This window comes from Melozone crissalis, unplaced genomic scaffold (genome assembly GCF_028551555.1).
Source record: "Melozone crissalis strain CALT ecotype California unplaced genomic scaffold, PUWL_Pcris_2 ptg000008l_1, whole genome shotgun sequence".
NCBI classification, from domain to species: domain Eukaryota; kingdom Metazoa; phylum Chordata; class Aves; order Passeriformes; family Passerellidae; genus Melozone; species Melozone crissalis.
Window position 1 is genome coordinate 14,246,138 of NW_026535786.1, and position 19,386 is coordinate 14,265,523.

Below are 19,386 nucleotides of genomic sequence, written 5' to 3' on the forward strand. Positions count from 1 at the left end.
TGTTATTTTATGTTTAGCTAATATTACAGGCAACAGAGAGCCTGCTACTCCAGGTTGTAGCAGCATTTGCATAGCCCTGGGCATCTGGCCGAGCACAGGCAGATGTCAGTGCCAGGCTACTTTTTTTCCTTCCTTGGATAAATTAGTCCCACAAGTAGAGGAGTCAGTAAAGCACTTTTACATCTGATGTGTTAGTAAGCATAAGAAAGGATCTTAATGCTAAATAGAGTATAAAGCTGTGATTTGCTTTTAGTGTAGGTTTGTCTGCACTAACTCTATGTGTTTCAGCATTGATGGAGAGATACAGGACCTCCAGCAGACAGTTTTTGTTAACTTAAGATAAATAACTGTACTGGATGAATTAAGTCACTTGATACCGGTCTTACTACCTGGATTTCTCCATAAGGCATAAAAGGAAACTACACAACTCTAGAGCTTCTAGAGAGTTCATGTCTACTTATATCATGCTTAACCTTTTGCTTTGATACTGAAATGCTGCTATGCATATTTCTGCATAACTGATAAGCCCAAATAGAACAGGCACTCAATGAAACTCCTCATCTACGTTTTAATATGAATTTGGATATGCCCCTGCCACCTAAAAGGACTAGTGTGAATTGGTATTACCAGCTGATGAGGATTTTGCCAAGAATTACATCTAGTGAACATGAACCTGCTGGGTAGGGAGGAGTCAGCAGTGAGTCAGCTGATACCTGCAGCTAATCCTTTGAAATTATTATGACTTGGGTAATCTTTCATGTAAGATACAGTAACTTACTTTTTGTCCAGCTCTATGTCCAGCTTTATGCAGGATGAAATAGGATAGTTTAAACTACCATTAAGACATGTGCATATGTCCTGACACTAAACTCCTTTGAGAGGAGCAATTACAGAAATGCTGCTACAACATTCTGATTATAATCAGCTTTTGCAGATTTTCTCCTGGTCTTTCTCCAAACAATTGTTACTTCTGACTTGTATTCTTCCTGCTGTGTTCTAGGTGGTTTGGTGCATAAGAACTGAGTCTTATGCTCATATTTTTTGAATTTATATGTAATTTTCCCAATAAGAGTATAAAAGAACTATTTCTGTAACCTTCATTTGCATAACCCCATATAGTCAAGTAAAAAATCTACTTTGTTTAGATGATGAATGTTCTTATTCCAATTTGTTTTTGTTGTGTTTTGAACAGATGATGAACCAGATGATGGTGCTCATTATTACGTTATCATTCTGGGTTTCCCCAGTCTTCAGTTGTTACCTGTCTTGATTGAGCTTGGGATTAACATTTCAAGTGTAATTCAAATTTCTTCTGAAAATTACAAGCCATTGCAGATATACTTAGAAGCAACTAAACTTCAAAAACAATCTTCACTTTCACTTGAAGGTAATCTGGTCATTAAAAAAATTATGTTAAAAGGAGATAATTTGATATACAGGAAATTACTGTTCTGGCTGTGTTTTTCTCCCTCTCTATGCCTTGTGTTTGTGTGAGCAGCTGTGTTTCCCAGTGCAAAAGTAGTATTGCCATTGGTTGGCCACCAAACCAAATGGTTTGCCAGTGCAAAAACTGGACAGTAGAAAGAGGGACTGACTAAGCAGGCAGAGTTTGCCGCCACAGTAGCCACCAAAGAATGTTTTATCAAATGCATACTTCTGTGAATTGTTAGGAAGTGTACTGGTAAGAAAACTTGGCTCATTTGGTAATTTCAATGAAAGTGAACAGTTGGCTGCTTTGGGACTGTGGCCCCAGCCACAGGAGAATATGCCTCAGAATAATGTTCTGTAATTATACTCAGCTGTCCCAAGGCTGTTAACACCTTTCTTGAACTGGGATGCTGGTAAGCAGTGAGCTAAATATGTGTCATCAGTGATGGCTGGCTATCCTGAGCTGCAGTGACATAGCCAGCAGATCAAGGGAGACAGTTATTCCCTGCTACTTGACTGTCATGAGAATAGAATTATGGACTCTACACTACAAAAAAAATACCAATAAACTCTATTCAATCCAGAAAGCAGTCTCCCTATAAGGACTGGCTAAAGGACCTTGAAAGAAGAAAAAGTGGTTGTGATCATGAATGGCCATTGGAATTTTCAGGCCCCAGAGACAGGGTGAAAGTCTGGAGAAAGTCTCTTGGTGGAAAAGGATTGAGTTAGGGATTAAACAAACTGGACACACATAAGTCCATGGGACCTGATGGGATTCACTCAGGCATACTGAGGGGCTGGCTGTCATGTCACTGCAAGGCCACTGTTAATTACTTTTGAAAAAACATGGCAATTAGAAAACTGGAGGAAAGCATCACTCCTATCTTCAGAAATGGCAGGAATAACTCAGGAATGTAAAGGCCACTCAGACTCTTCTGTGTCTCTGGGAAGATGATAGAACACCTAGTCCTGGAAACATTTCCAGGCACATGAAGGACAAGGAGTTGGTCATTTAGCATGGATTTGCCAATGGAAGTCATTCTTAACCAACCTGATAACCTATGACAAAATGACTGTCTTGGTAGAGGAGGAGGAAGCAGTGAATATTGTCTGCCCTGACTCAGTAAGACCTTTGGCACTGTCTTCTCATAAAGAAGCTGGGTAAGCAAACACTGAGTTAGATTGAAAACTGGCCGAATATCCTGGCCTAGAGGGTATCTGAGGGGATTTGTGGTGTGAGTCCAGCTGAACATCTTTGTTACTGATCAGGAGAGTTCCCTCAGTGAGTACTCTTATGATACAAAACAGGGTGGAATGGCTGAAACACCACAGAATTGTGTTGGTCTGCAGAGGGACCTCAACAGGATGGAGAAATGGTCTGGCAGGACCCCATAGAATTTGGCAAGGGCTAAATCCTGCACCAGTTAATGGTGGGGGCTGACTGGCTGGAAAGTTGCTCTGCACAGAAGGACTCGGGGAGGGTGGCAATGAGCTAGCTGAACATGAGCCAGCCCTGTGCCTTTGTAGCAAACAAGGCTAGTGGTATCCAAGGCTGCATCAGGTCAAGAGATTTGAACTTTCTTTTGTGTTCAGCACTGGTGAGGCCATACTGAGAGTTCTGTGTCCAGTTCTGGACTCCTTAGTAAAGGAGAGATAAGGAGCTATTGGAGAGAGGCCATCAAACGACCACAAGTATGTTCAAAGGGCTGGAGCATCTCTCATGTGAGGAGAGGCTGAGAGAGCTGGGAATGTTAACCCTGGAGAAGAAAGAGCCTGGAGCGAACTCATCAATGTTTATAAATGCCTGAAAGGAATGTGGAAAGAAAAGGAAGCCAGGCTCTTTTTCAGTGGTGTTCAGTGACAGGGCAAGAGGCAATGGCAAAACTGAACAGAGGGTGTTGGCTGAAGACAAAGAAACGCTTGTTTGCTGTGAGGGTGACTGAGCACTGTCACAGACTGCCCAGAGAGGTCATGGAGTCTTCATTCTTGAAGGTACTCAGAAACCATCATGGTCCTGGGCAGTCTGCTCTTGGCGACCCTGCTTGAGCAGAGGAGTTTTACCAGATGAGCCCCTCAGGTTCCTTTCAGGATCAAGCATTGTACTTGGAATAAAAGATGATGGCAAGATATTTGGGGGGTTTTTTTAATCCCCAAGTTAGGTGTCAGATATTTGCTGAGACTCTAAGGATGGAAATACGTTAACAATACTTAGAGTAGACTGATACATGATTTGTGCTTTATGTTAAAGGGAGACACTGTACCATGATTTGTCAAATACTCATATATTTTAGATATAGAAGCAGAGAAAAGAAAGGAAGATGAAGCTAAGAAAGACCTGGAAACATTTTGGAAATTCCTGGAGCCCGTTCTGAGCAGTGGAAAGCATGGATCAAGTCTCTTTGATGTTGCCAGGCTTCATTACCTAGTTAAGGAAAGTGACTTTCCCCCTGATTGGACAGACAGAGAAATGCTGGTCAGTACATTCTGTTTTTTACAGTGCACGCCATGCTTTAGGGTTTGTAATTTTTAAGAACACTTTAGGAATTTAATCTCAAGTCTTCTCTGAAACACAACCACCGTAGTTACTATATTTGTAATCGTAAACAAAAATTATTTCCTGTGTATCCAACAACTTCATTCAGCATCTGTTTACAAGGAGTCCTTCAAATAAAAATGACTGATTTGAATTTTCTTTATATTGTAGGCCACAGCAGAAGGGTTGTAAAATAGTTCGAGGTTTTAAAGTTATTGAACATGTTTGCATCTCGTTCGAGAGTCATATGTGTGTATGAAATAACACAGAAGTTATATTTTTGTCCTCATAACATCAGGCCTACTTGCATGCACCTCAGAATAGTCACATGAGAAAAAATTTGCTGAATGCAAGAATACCTTTTGATATACAATGTTGCTTTATCATACTCAGTACTGCTCATTTTTGTCCAAAACATGGCTCTAGTTTATTATAGTCTGCTGAGTCAGGACTATTACCAGGCACTGAAGGAGAAAGTGAATAATTAGAAATGTTTTCCGTCCTAGATTCTCACATATAGTGAAGAAAAAGAGTCCAGTATTTCTCAATCTGCAGTGTCAGCAGTAAAAATACAAACTGCTAAAACAAAATAAGGCAACATGCTATAATTTAACCTACTGTATTTGTAGTCTGTATTATTAGGATTAAGGGACATTCTAGGGTTAAACTACATTCTTCTAACCCTTACTTGTAGTACGGTAGATCCTGTATACAAACAACTCACAGTGATTTCCAAAGCATTCATTGAAAATGCCTTAATTGTGGAATGTAGGCCTGCTACTTATAATATTACTTATCATTATACTCTTTATGTAATCTTACCATGCCAAGCCCCTTTTGGGAAAGCAGTTTCTATCATCCCTATAATCACATCTTACAGGGTTTCTACTTTTGAATATCTTGCAAGCTCCTAGATTATAGTTGAAATAAAGGAAAAACCATGTGTCACTGAAAAAGATTTAAACAAATTGGAGTTACAATTTCATGAGCCCTACAGGAGTTATGATTTCATGAGCCCTACAGAAGTAAGAAAGTTTGTAAGTTTTTTAAGAAACAGGTGAAGATCATATAAGTTCTGAAATCATAGGTTGGTAAAGTAAGTCCATTCTTGTGGACTTCCTGGAGAATCTCTGAGTCCAAGCTTGCTGCATCTCTGAAGTGCAAGACACACAAGAGGAAAATTCTTGGGGCAAATGTTAGCCATTAATATGAAAATGACAGAATGTTGCATACTGCCGGTAGTCTCTGCTCTCAGATTTGAGATCTTTAAAATAGAAAATACCTTCAAAAGTATTTACTTTGTTGAAGAGTCACTAATAGTTAGACTTAAAAACTTAGGATAAAAATCTATGTCCTGAGGAGACAGCAGGCAAATTGAATTACAAAATTGTAATTATGCTAAACTTTGCTTGGATCCCATTGAGTAGCAGGGTTTTGTTACTTATGACTTTGTAAAAAATCTTGTTTTGTTTAAAAGACTGCATTGAAAACTCTCCAACATTTTATATAAAACTTTTACATGCTCTAGTGATACCTTACATATACAAATGTATGGATGAAAAGGTGTTATACTAACCCATTCTTCAGAAGAATATTGAACTGGGAAAACAAAAGTGCAAGAATATTAATGAACATTCTGTTTTCGCAAATAGAATTTCTTTCCCAAGTGTCTCTTCTAGTCTTTAAATGTTATGGAAATGGAGTCAAGTATTCCATAACTTAGTGATTTGGAATTGCCAGTTTCCCAGTGTCGTGAAGAGCCACTGAGTTGAGGAAAGCAGATGTTTTTGTTTGTTATTTTGGGTTTGTTATTTTTCTTAGTGCCTAATGTCAGTTGTTCTTCTTCACTGTATTCTATTTTAGGAAATTTAAAATTGAGACATTCAGTGTTGGTACAAGAGACTGTTGTAGGTACAGAGTTGTAGGTACAAGAGACTTGCCCTAAATTCACAAAGGTGAAAAAATCACTCAGAAAAGGGCTTTTTACAGAAATCATCTAAAAGTGATAATAATTCCATCCTTTCCACAAAGTTCAGGTTGTACAGGAGAGGAATACATCCATTAAAGCTGCTGAAACTTGAGTGTTTCATGTGGTCTCCTACAGAGTATTGGTATTTGTACAAGAACCTTTAATATTTAAAATAGCTGTTGCTATTATTCTTTTTATTCCTCCCAAACTTTGGTGAAAACCACAGTATTTGACCTCAAGGACCATGACTCTTACCTTGTCAGATTTTTGCAAATACAGTGCCCTCCTTCTGGACGTTTGGGCACTATGCTGACATTCCTTCACTCACAACTGTGGATTTCAGAATGGCATTCTTGAGGCTTTCTTTGTTTTCAAAGAGCAACAGAAAGAAAGAAAATAATGTGAGATTATATTAATTACCTGGTTAAGGTTTTATTCTTTATCCCTTTAGGGCAGGGAAATTATTGAACTTGCAAATATGCTGCAGGTTGATCGCTAGTGAAAATGTACATACATTACAAAATACTTTAATTTTTCTCTTCCATTCCTTCCCATCCAAAAAAACCCCTTAAGTTCCATCTGCAAGGTAGCAGACCTTGAACAGTTACTGTTAAGACAAGTAAGACTTTATAACATCTAAAGCACTTTGGCAATATACAGTCCATGCTCTGCTGTGGCAGTGTGAAGGCAAATAAAATGAAGGTTTTAGAATAACTCTGTAAAACATACTGAATTGGTGGAGGAAAAAGTCTTTTGGAAAATTTATAAACAGATGTAGATCTGCTGGTTAAAGAGCTAATAACTGCTGTCACCAAGTTACATGACATTTTATACACACTCTTCATCCTTTCTCTCACAGCTTGAATTGGGTACTGTGGTGTTTGAACATGTTGCTTGTTTGATGTATGACTGCCTGGACTGGAGAAGACAGCATTGCAACTACTTGGAAAACACCAAGTTTATTAACGTGACTGTGTTACCAGAGAGCAAATCAACACAACCATCTTCACTTGAGGCAAGGACCCTTCTCTTCTTGTTGAGAATAACTAATTATAGGGTAGAATTGCCTGTCTTTAAATTTGACTCAAAAATTCACCTTGGACCATCACTCTGTGAATAATTTTCAGTGAACGAAAGTTGTATTTTTTGTTTTAGCATTTAAACCCCAAAAAATGGGGAAAAAAATAGCTGAGCATTGAGGAAACAGAAAAGGGAAATTGGAAGGATCCTAGAGGCATAATGTATCATAGGTGTAGAAATTTCTTAAATAGTGTCTGATGATACATTCTTGTGTCTGAAAAATCAATATACCTGCACAGAGCTACTATGCAATGTTGCAGATCTATGAACTGTCAAAAAAAAAAAAAGATTATTAGTTCTATGCAAGATCGATTTCCTTATTTTACTTATAGTAGGAAAAATGTTAAATAGGCAGAAGAAAGTAGTTTATTAGACCATGTGCTACATTCTTACTATCTTGTTCCAACTAAAAGTTTAGCATGTAGTCTAGAGTGAGTAACCAAAGCTAAATGAAACTAAGTTCTCCCACCTATTTGTGCAATACCCGTTTGTTTTATGGTTTCTGATTTTTTTATTTTACCTTTCATTCACTTAGGAGCAACCAGCACCACAGATGTCACCTACAAGGAAAAGAGGGAAACAAGAAGAAATTCTGCCAACAATAGTTCTGTCAGAGAGTATGTTTAAAGGGTTAAAGTACCCATCTGTAGTTGATCCCTCTGTCAAACCATTCATTCATCTGACAGCACAAATCCTCAAAATTATTTGTGCAGTTAGCTGAAGATGTTGTGTATCCTGGTGATTGCATTGTGGAAGTGTCTGAGTGGTGATAACCAAGTTCTTTAGAAAATCTTATTTTCTAATTGTTCCTAGTCAAATTCAGATTTCAAACATTTTAGTAATTTTGTCTGATCTCTAACTTTGTTGGACTCTTCAATAAATATTGTCTGAAAGTTCACAGAATCACAGAATATTCTGAGTTGGAAGGGACCTACAAGGATCACAGAGTCCAACTTAGCCCCACATAAGACATCACAGCATGTACCTGAAACCATTTTCCAAATGCTTCTTGAACTGTCAGGCTTGGTGCTTTCACCACTTTCCTGTGGAGTCTGTTACCCGGCCCACCCACCTTCTGGGTGAAAATTTCTCTAATACCCAACCTAAAGCTCCCCTGACTCAAGGTGAGGCTGCCCCAGTGCAGAGCAGAGCGGGACAATTCCCTCCCTTGCCTGGCTGGCGATGCTGTGCCTGATGCACCCCAGGACAGGGCTGGCCCTCCTGGGGCAGGCTGGCTGCCTGGGCATGGCTGGCTCACACTAGGTTTTCCATCAAACAGGACCCCTGGGTTGCTTTCTGTAGTGCTGCTCTCCAGCATCTTATTCCCCAGTCTGTCTGTACAACCAGGGTTGCCTCATTCCAGGCACAGAACCCAACACTTCTGTTTTTTAAGCTTCAGAAGGTTGATAATTGCCCAGCCCTCTAATTGCCCCTAAGGTCTCTCTTCAGGGCCTCCCTGCCTCTGGGAGAGTCAAACAGCTCCTCCCAGTTTTGCATTATCTGCAAACTTGCAGAACTCACTTGGATTATAAATTGGCATTTCAAAACTAACATATCTTAATGTTTTATCTCTTAATATAGCAGAAGAAACTTCTGTTCTGTTTCCTTCTGTGGACATGAGATATTACAATGACTTGCTGTATCAAATTCCTGAGGAGTACTTTTCTGTACCCTTAATGCTGAGCTGCATGTTGGAACAGGTGGGAATGTTCTCTTTTTAGTTTCTGTGGCTGTTTTGGCCTAGACCTAACCTAATATAATGAATTGTCAAAGATCAATTAATCCATCTGTTTAAACCTAAAATATGAGACAGTGCATTAAGGAACTGAGCAAGGACGTTCAATACAAAGGAGTCAAAACTCCAAACTTTTATTTTCTTTCATGTTGTCCACTTACCCTGTATATATATATATATAGTATTACTCCATAATTAATTTTTGAAGACTACAAATATAATCAAATTAGGAGAAAGGTGCAATTTCTTATCCAAGTCAATAACAAGTTTTTGTGCCCTTCAGCAGTGTTATTGATACTCAACTTTTGTTGGCTTACTCAGTTCAAAGGTCTTAGGTCAAGCCTAACATAAGAGCATCAATGCTAGTGCTAGAGAGATCTGACTTCTGTTGAATTCAGGCACAATCTGATTTAGAAGAGACACACAATATGATTTGGAAATCCTTCTTTTAGGAGTAACATTTCAGCATAATTTTGGGGTTTTTTCTTTTCATAACTTAGCCTGAAAATAGACTGGGTAAGAATAAAGTCCAGCACCTAATAGACAAACAGTTTTAAATTACCTGTATTCCTTCACAATCCTTAACATTTCAAATTGGAAATATTTTTCTTCTTATCCTTTCAAAAGCATCTAATAGAGATAACATTTAATTCTGTTTTCCACAGTCCTTGCTTTGTGCAGCAACTAACTTGGAAAATTGTATTTTTGCTACTTGTAGAAAAAAATTAGACTTTTCTTCCCTCACAGAATTTCTGGTTGTGTGCTTAGCTTATAGCAGGATTTGCTTGGTATTTCTGGTAAAGTTAAGCAGCAGTCATACTGTGATGAAAGCTAACATATACTGTATTTGCCAGGTTATTGCAAGTGAGGAAGACCTTCCACCACCAAGTCTTGTGTCACTAGAGCCTCAGGAAGATGAGCTGCATCGTGCCATCGCAGATCATATAATCTCTGTCCTTCCTTCTCTTTACCTTCCTATGAGTGAAAAAAAGGTTTGTGTTGTCTTTCATTCATTTACTAAAATGACAGATCTCATTATTGAGACTTAATATCTCTTCCTTTTCTTTTTAAACAGAATCTGTATGACTACTTTTCTCCTAAACCAAATGTACAAGAGAGGGTCACCCCCGAGTACCCTCTCTTATTTAACTACCACGATGCCCTGGCTCAGCGGTTGCACCTCCTGAAGGTACAGTACAACAGCTAAGGTGTGTCTACCTGGCTTCCTGGATTAGAAATTATCTGGGGAGTACTTTGACAACCATTGATTAAAACTATTCAGAAACTACTCAAGTTTGACACATTGGATGTATTCAAGCAGAAGGAAGGGCTGTGTAATCAACATAAGAGACGCTCTTAGGAGACATTTGCCTGATGTATTTTATATACTTGCTGAAGAGGAAATTCAGGATATAGCACAATGTTTGAGGAAAGAGTAGAGGACAAACATTTGGAATATGCAGTTGAAGAAAAAGGTACCATAAGTGTGTAATACTAAAAAGAGTAAAACTGAAATATACCACTACATCTGAAAAAAAAATCCTTGGATATAGAGGGATGCCTCTCATCACAGACTGATCAATAAGTTTATTGATTTCATTACTCTAAGAAGTGGCACAGACCAGCTGAAAGATACATGGAAGGTACCTGCTGCCTGTCTGAACAAATCAGTATATATTTCTGTATTTTTAAGTCTAGCTAGCACAGACAAATAACTTCTAACAAATGTCTGTTATTATGCTGTCAGTCATTCTGTTATGTGTCTAATATTTTTCTGCCTACAGTATCTGACACCATGATTCAAAACCACACTATGGGCACATGTTCAAATATAAATTTATGTCCAACGGGCTTAAGCATATGCTAATGTCTTCTGCTGAAAAAGACTTCTTTATTCAAACATAAGTTTTGGAAAGTCAATGTGTGAAAGTTTACTTCAACTCTGGTACTTTGATTTTTATTCCAGGTCCAAGAGAATGTCGATCCAGAAAAGATTGAGCATGAAATGATGGATAAACTGCCTCTTACAGAACTTATCCATTTCACCCCTCCTTCAACTGAAAACAACACTAAACGCTTGGCCAGAATTCATGAGCTCATGTATTATTTTACTACTGGTAAAATTATTTTCACTGATATAATTTCCATTCTTTTCATTTCTGGTTGATGATTTTCTCAAATAGCAGGAATTCTGGGGCAAGAATTTAAAGCTGCCAAATACACCTTTGCAGAATTTCCCATTTTCACATTCTTGCTTATATATAATTATAGCCTACTCTAAAAGTTAACCCTAACTTCAGACCTCAGTTTTATGGTTAATGGGAACAACTCTATGAGTGTTAAATATTGCATAACTAAGAGCTGGAACTTACCTTGGAAGTACTTTATTTATTTATATTTGCAAACATGCAAACGCTTACTAATTCTGAGGGAAAAAAACAGCTGTAAAAATTGCAATTTTGGTCCTAGAATGTAGAATGCATTTTGAGAGACACTGGTGTAAACTGTGTTGATTTATCAACTCAATTTTGGAGGTAAAGCACATGTGTCTTAGGTAGACAGTTTTTTATGGAACAATACACAGCTTTCAGAATGTATTCTGAAATATATTGTGTATTGTGTTATTCATGCATAAGCTGTTGGTATTAATAATGAAGCTACTTTATAACAGTCCCTCTATCAAACCAAAAATACATTCACTTCCCCAACCATAATCACTTCTGCAGTTACCTTTTCTTGGAGTGTGCTTGCAACCATGACATATGCTGGGAAACAATCCCAAAGACTACATAAATACCCTTAGGTAGTATCAAAAGTCTGCTCTAGGTTATTAAGAAATATAAACATCCAAATCCCTTTGGTTGCATTCATGTCATCATATAAGGCACAGGATTTGAAGGTACTTTCCCAAATCTTTCATCCTGAATTCCCTGTGTTGGATTAATTTACACTTTGCTGTACTGTTTCTAGTTGCTGGTATGTACATTTTGGACAGTAAGCTATTAAAGTATTCACTATTGCTACAGTCTTCCAGCTGATGGGTAGCTGAATTTGATAATCCTCACTGAGACATACTGTACTGCCAGACTCTCCTAACTAGCAAAGCCTTTGCTTTTATCAAAGGAGATAATTAATTTGAACAGAAGATGAGAGATCCAACGTTCTCAAGATATATGATGTGCTTAGGTGCTTAGCCACCCTAAAAAGAAAACATTTCAAACTGAAGATATTCTTTGTGTGATTTGGGCATTGTACTACCTTCTTAAACTTCAGTCCTTTGCATGATTATCATTGTTATATGGACATGGATGCATACAAGCATAAACAGGATTTATTATTGCTTTTTCACCTTGCATACTTCTGTTTAAATTATGTGTAAAATTCTTTCTGAAGAGAAAAAAAAAGATACTTTTTTGAGCAGCTACAGATGATGGAAACATCTCATGAACTGAAAAGAACTAGTTGCTAACTGGCCTGATAAAGTCTACACAGTATTTTAAAATCAACATCATTTATATAAAGTTAATGAGCCAGAAGGTATTCAGATGTAGGAACCACTTCATTTAAGATGGATTAATAGGTAGGCATATCATTTTGCAATTGGGAAGCATTCAACTTTGAATGCAGTGTAAAATGTAGCCCACATAAGTTGATCCAGTACCATTAAGGAAATTGCTGCTGGCTTTTGCAGAGTTGCCAACAACAATACACTTAAATAGTCTTGTATTTATTTTCTGCTGAGCTGTAAGGACGTTTTCAGTTAATGATTGTAATTCTTTTTTAGAACTTCTGAATTGGGCTGAAGTAGAAAGAGCCTTCAGAGTGTTTACTTTTGAAAGCCTGAAGCTGACTGAGCTAAGCGACTCTGGTTTCCTGGAGAGCTCTGGATCTAGGCTTGGAGGTGATTCTGAAGAGTCTTATATCCCTTGGGATAATCCAGCCATGTTTGCTAGACAGCTGAGACAACTCTTCCTTATGGAAAAGAAATTTAGTGGGAAATCTCCAAGAAGCTCTGGTAAAAAGCTTTCTGTTTACATTACTCCTGAAGAATTTGAATCTACTATTTGTCTTACCATATCATTTGCTATTGCAGGGATGTGATTTTTCTTCTTTGCACAAGTCACCAAATTTTCAAATATTGTATAGCCTGTACATTGAGTAGCTCTGTAGGAATACTAGAATAACAACAAGAGTTATTTTGACTACATTATTAACAACTGTAGATGATGTAAAATGAATTTTCTCAAGTTCTGCATTTTCTCCTGCAGATTCTAGCATAATGAAAAGTTGTTGGCCTGGTTAAAGGAGATGTGTTGGCCAAAATGCAACATTAAAATCAAGTGATTATTTTTTCAGGACACAAGAACAGTAGAAATTAGATCGTTTTAAGCAATTATACCTTTAGGTTCATGATCACAGAATCATAGAATCATGGTTTAGGTTGGCAGGGACCTCTAAAGGTCATCTGTTCTGATATCCCTGCAATAAGCAGAGACATTTTCAACTAGATCAGGTTTCTTGGAGTCCAATCTGACCTCCAGTGCTTGCAGGGATGGAGCATCCACCACCTTTCTGGGATACCTGTTCCAGTGTTTTGCCACCCTTATGATAAAAATTCTTCCTTATACCTGGTCTGAAACTACCCTCCTTTCCTTTAAAACCTTTACTCCTTATCCTATGGCTACAGCTCCTACTAGAAAGTCTCTTCCAAGGCCAGAGTAATAAGAGCTCCCCTTATATAAGAGCCTTCTCTTCTCCAGGCTGAACTCCCTGAGCCTATCTTCACAAGAAAGGTTCTCCATCTTTGCACTCACCTTCATTGTGTCTGCTCTGGACCAACTTCAACAGGTCCATGTGCTCCCTGTACTGAGGACCCAGAGCTGGATGCATTACTTTGTGATATAGTCCATGCTTTCCTAATAGAGATGTCTAAGCAAGCAGCTTAAATGGGATCCTTTCTTTAGAAGGCTGGAGCAGACAAAAATGAGTCCTGCTTATCTGCTTTCCTTCCACATCTAGGGAACATTTTTGGGTGTTGGTCTATTTTGCTTTTGTACTTAGTCATGATATTAAATTTTGCAGTTACAAGCATAACAACATTTCAGCACTTCTGCAGCACAAAAGTAAACACCAGGAAGATAAAACATTTGCTATCAGGTTTTTTCAATCTTCTAAAGGCAGTCAGTAAATAGGAGTAATTTCCAAGAGAAGCAGAGCCTAAAGATGTATGTCTGGGACCTGAGCTGCTTATAAGACGCTTACAAACAAATACTTTGTGGTGTATTTTCCACCAGAAAAAGTAATTTTCCTGTGCATGTGAATTTTGATCAAATATTAGTGACCTATGCCCTAACTTAGGGAATAAAGAATTCTATTAAAAGGATTTTTTTTTAAATTAAGAGAATATAGAATTGAAATTCTTATTTGATGCTGTTCATATCAGATGCTCATTGCAACAATGGAATGACAATGTCAGATCCTCAGGAGAGCTAATATTCTGTCAGTAGCTTATGGATCTGTAAACCAATTTAATTCGAACTTTTAAATTTGCATTTGTCAAAAAATGTGTGAAAATACCAGAACAATTGGTCTTGCCTCTTAGTTTACTGCCATTTGTACAAAAGAATGCTTTATAAAGTATGAAGAAAAATGGTTCTTTGTTTATGAATCTGGAGGCTACTTCTTCTGGAGGGTACTTCTTTTTAGTGGGCCAGCATGGGTCAGATATAAAGGATTATTTGAGTGGGTTTTATAAATTCTTCTTTTTTTTCTTTTAATTTTATATAATTATCTGGCACTTGTGGCCACTGGGTTTTAAAGTGCTCTCTTAGTAAAGAAGCATAGCAGAGCTGAAAATGTAGTTATAGGACAAGTGTGAATAAAGGAAGCTTCAACTTGATGTCAATCTCATCAGGGAGACTAAAGAAATTGCACTACTCCAACCTTAGTAGGGCTGAAATTTCTGGAACAATTCTTTAAGTTCTCCTTTCAATTTGCAGGGTATACAGAAACAAGTGACGAAGATGAAGAAGACAATCCGGTTTATCCTCTTTTGAACGTAGATTTGGATCATCTTTATTCTGATATGGCAAGTGTGAGAAATGGAGTCAGCTAGGCTTTATATGAGGCAACAGAAGATACTGCTCAATGCCAGGCCATGTTACTGGGAATTCCTTTGCAATGCTGCATGCAAATGTCAATTCTGTGATGTTGGGAAAATACTGACATAATTTTAGGAACTGTGAAATCGCTTTCTTTGAAATCCAAGATGACAAGTTTTGATGAAGCTTTTAATGATAATTCTGTTCTGGTTTTGCTGAATACCAGGGGACAAATACAAACGTGAAAGTTTAAAAGAAATTGTCAAACTGTGTCACACTAGAAGACTCTGTAGTTTGGCATCTTCAGAATCACCTGTCTGCCATACATCCCATAACAAACATAGCAATTTTAAAATTACATCATAGGACATCTTTGAATACTCATGATTGCTTACAGAACTCAAAAGCATATAAGCTAATAATGAAAGTATTTTGATTATTTTGTCATAAAAAGTCCAAAACCAGACCTGCTTGGGTGTAATTGTATTTTTTATTAAACAGTACCATATGGGTCTGCACATATTCATCATTGTGCAGTTAATTGTGGTGCAACATGGGAACCCTGTCTATTAATCCAACAAGATTACAGTCAATTTAATACTGACACTGAAATGTTGATATTCATTATTTTGATTTCTTGTATTTTGAGGTGAGTCTCGAAAATTATGGCCTAGGACCAAAATTAGAAGAAATAAAAAAGACACAGAGGCGTTGCTTGACAGACTGGAGTTTGGAAGAGCATTTTCAACCACATGTTCTTCATCAGGTATCTTTGAACTGACAATTTCATCTATACAGTTCTCCCTCAAAACCCTATATAAAGTAATAGTAGTGGAGTTCAGGGTATTTTTCTGCTCAATAATTGATTCCGTTTTATTTTTCATTTTTACCAAAAATCATTGGGCTTTAGCTATTTTTCAGTTCTTTGTGTGAAATTTAGTTTGTAACAGGTTTTTATTTCCTGGTTTGGCCAAAGTGCAGCTGTCCTATTTGGCAGCAAGTCTCTTAGCTGAAAGTGTGGTGGAGATAAAACGACCTTGCCCTTAGGGGTCATCCTCTGTAGCAGTTTTGGGACTCAGTGCAGTGGATGTGAAAACATACTTTGCAAATGCCTATGCAGTGTATGTTTTATGGGCAAATAGAAAATTTGGTTGTTACAGTACTTCACCCTATAAGGGCTGAAAACATCATTTATAGAAATCTTGCAAGCTAAACACTAAAAACTTGCAGAAAGACAGAAGAACAAATCTGAAAGATATGCTCAAGTGTATTTGGCCTGAACTGGGAGGCATCCTCTTGGTAAGAGTGGATTTTTAGTTCCTGTGCTGCCTTGAGCTTCATAGGTTGTAATTCTTATTTGAACCTGACACATGCTATACATAGGTGAAGGAAATGCTGCCTGGACTTTTGCAGCACCACTTTAATGGGACAATTTTAAAGTCTAGTCATGCATTTCAATGCATGGGGCATCCCTTCTTATGCAGCATAAATAGCTAATATTACTTCAACTACCAATAATTAGTGAGTCTAGTAAAAATATACTGAAGGTAAATAAAAAATAGCATTTTATTGAAACTGAAAATAACCTTTTGAAGGAAAAGTCATGGCAGTCAAATGAAGTCCCAGATGACTAGATAAAGAGAAACATTTTGCACATCTTCAAAAAGGGTAGAAAGGAGGACCCTGGGATCTACCAACTTAATCAGCCTCAAGTCTGTTCCGGGAAAGATCATAGAACAGATCCTTCTAGAACCTTCAGTTGCATAGTTCTGAAAAATAATAATTTATAAGAAGGCTTTCTTCCACCTATGACTATAAAATAAGTTTCAGCCTGCAGGCAATATAAATATTGAAAATGATGGGGCAGTACAGAGCAGAGAGAAAAAATGTAGATCACAGCAAATCTCAGAGATGTGCAGGTCATGATAAAGCAAATTGAATACCAAGTAAAATCAACTGAGATAAAAAAAAGTAAATTGGTTTTCTTTTTATCTGGTATATGATAATTCTGGTTTTATTTGCTATTTACTTAAGTATTTTATTATTTAAACTTATTTAAGTATTTGTTTAATATTTTAATTCATTTGGGTTTTGTGTAGCTGAACTTTTTCATTCATGGTCAGTCAGAAGGTGAAGTACAGTTGGTATCTCTTCTCAACATGAATAGCAATGCAGTTTCAATTTCCACCTACCCGAACAATTCAGGTTGCTGGAATCCAAATGCTTTGGGTACATCTTGCAAGAGAGTTTTCTGGAGCACCTGTTGCTCAAAGCTGTGCTATGTAGCCTCTAAAACATATGCTACCATCTGGAGGAAGGATGTACCTTTATTCCTTTCCTTTTCAGGTTCTTCATACAGCATCCCAAGAATACAGATGTATTGATTCCTTTTATCATAGCCAAGATAACTCTTTACTAATGGTTTTTCACAATCCCATGAATCAACATCGTCAGAGCCAAGAGACTTGGAATATTGCTCTGCACTCTAATGTGGGATTCAGGTAATGGATTTTGTCTTCCCTGTCTCTTTCACAGTCATTTTTAATTAAAGCCATTTTAATTAAGCTTTAGGGCAAAGCTTAGAAATGACTATGTGACACACTTATGAGAAAGAAAGTCATGTGAGTCAAAAACAGTGCTGTATCAACAGAATTCTGTTGAACTTTTCTGAGTAAGAATAATGCAGAGTATAGCTCCTTATCATCAAGTATCAAAATGTAAATAACGTACACATACATATAAAATCATTAGAAATGCCACATCAAGAAAATTGTAGGACGTTCCAGGTGAAGAACATTAAAAAAAATTCTGTCTAAGTATATACTTATCAGGTTTTTCTATTATATATACATAAATTGAGTGATTTTGTGGGAATTTTTTTTGAGAAAAGGTCAAATCCCTTTGTTAATATTAGAATTTTTTTCGCACAGAATAACATATTCTTCTTAATTCCTTATCAGTACCTGCTCACCAGTTAGAGGTGTGCAAGTGGTTGATACGTCCACTTTAGCTCTTTTGTTAGTGGACCTATTTATTTTGGAACACATTTTTGCACCAAAGCAGTGATATACATGATGATGTAGATACAACTACTGAAAATAGAACAACTGTCCATGTACTGATGTGTAAAAGTATCAAAATGCCATGGAGAGACAGCTGAGGTATCTTTAACAATGTCACTCTGGTGCTCTATGACTTAATTAGATTTATCAAATAAAATTTCAAACAAATTATCCAGTATAAAAATACCTCCCCCCTGCTTGTTTGCAGGTATCCTTTTCTGAGTGTAGTGCCTCATTTATCATATTATGGGAATTTTAATAATAAACTTTTGTTGACACCTGTATATGTTTGAACAGGTTTGAACACTAAATAAGGAAAATGTGCCTTCCTGAAGCTATATTTTGTATTGTATTTTGTATCTTTGCTCTCAATCAAGGAGCTCTCTGTAGGTCCATCTCAGCTTTCCAGGCATTTGGACTTATATTATTTGCCATGAAAACAGGCTGTTGTGATTAGCAGGGAATAGGACCTGAGCCATAAGCTATTTACCAACAGAAATTCAAAGTTCCTTGGAAAAAATGCTGGCTGTCTTGTTGGGCAGATCCACAAAATCTGGTGTCTGGTGTCAGTGGTTTTGCATTTATATAGCAGCTAAAATCTTCCCCAAAAGATAAGTGAAAGATGTAGTAAAGCTGGGTCTTGCATTCAGACAGACCCAAGCACAGAGTCAGTGGACTCAAGGGCTGTAACAGAGCAGTTTGTTGGCACCCAGAGCTTTTTACTCTGCCAGCAGTTCTTATACTTCTTTGTGACACTGGACTTTAGCTGCCTAATTCAAGTTTCCTAAACATAAACAGCTGGTGCCACAAGACAGCTGCCTGGTGCATTTGGGTTTTCTGGGCAGAGTTGACACATATGCCATGAGACCCATAGGAGACCCATACACTTTTGGAACAAACACCAGAGAGCAGGTCACACACCCCAGAACTTCTAATGTGTCACCTGGTGTTTGTTTACACTGAGAAACACCTCCTGCCAACAGCATATGGGTGCTGTAGGAGCAGAGGGAGGTACCAGACTTCCTCAGGAAGCATTTGTCCCTGAAACCGCCACTCTTCATCTCTGGGGTTGTAAAACCTCAGATTGGCTGGTCATCTTGAAAGGGCATTCATTGAAATAGATCAAGAGCAACTGAGAGACAGGAAAGGCTCTTGATACCTGCAAAAGAAAAGCTGCTAATTTTGCGTCTAAATGAGAAATTATGCATTTTATCTGCATTATATATCTGTGTGCTTTCTACTTCTTACTCTTCCACATCCCCTTGAATCAAGGCTTAGACATTAAAGATAACTTCTGCTTAGGGCATGCCTACTTTGTCCAGTGACTTTTCACCAGGTTCTGTTTCAAAGCAGCAAGGAGTTCCTAAAGAAAATGGCATGAACACTGACAAGATGGTTTGGCTTTGCTCTTCTTTCCTAGAGACATTCAACATCACTGCTTTATATGCTGCTTAGAATTTTTGAAGAGCTATAGGTCC

At 37.6% G+C, this 19,386-nt stretch overlaps 1 protein-coding gene across 1 annotated transcript in view; it reads left to right on the forward strand.

The window, feature by feature from the left end:
• The window catches only part of SPAG17 (sperm associated antigen 17), a 90,039-nt gene that overhangs the window by 25,569 nt on the left and 45,084 nt on the right, over positions 1-19,386 (forward strand). The window contains exons 6-17 of the mRNA XM_054269887.1: positions 1,193-1,387; positions 3,720-3,901; positions 6,790-6,945; positions 7,546-7,627; positions 8,592-8,710; positions 9,600-9,737; positions 9,821-9,934; positions 10,712-10,862; positions 12,530-12,760; positions 14,745-14,833; positions 15,496-15,612; positions 17,193-17,347. Coding sequence (XP_054125862.1) covers positions 1,193-1,387; positions 3,720-3,901; positions 6,790-6,945; positions 7,546-7,627; positions 8,592-8,710; positions 9,600-9,737; positions 9,821-9,934; positions 10,712-10,862; positions 12,530-12,760; positions 14,745-14,833; positions 15,496-15,612; positions 17,193-17,347 — 1,729 coding nt within the window. The remainder of the gene's footprint in view (positions 1-1,192; positions 1,388-3,719; positions 3,902-6,789; positions 6,946-7,545; positions 7,628-8,591; positions 8,711-9,599; positions 9,738-9,820; positions 9,935-10,711; positions 10,863-12,529; positions 12,761-14,744; positions 14,834-15,495; positions 15,613-17,192; positions 17,348-19,386) is intronic.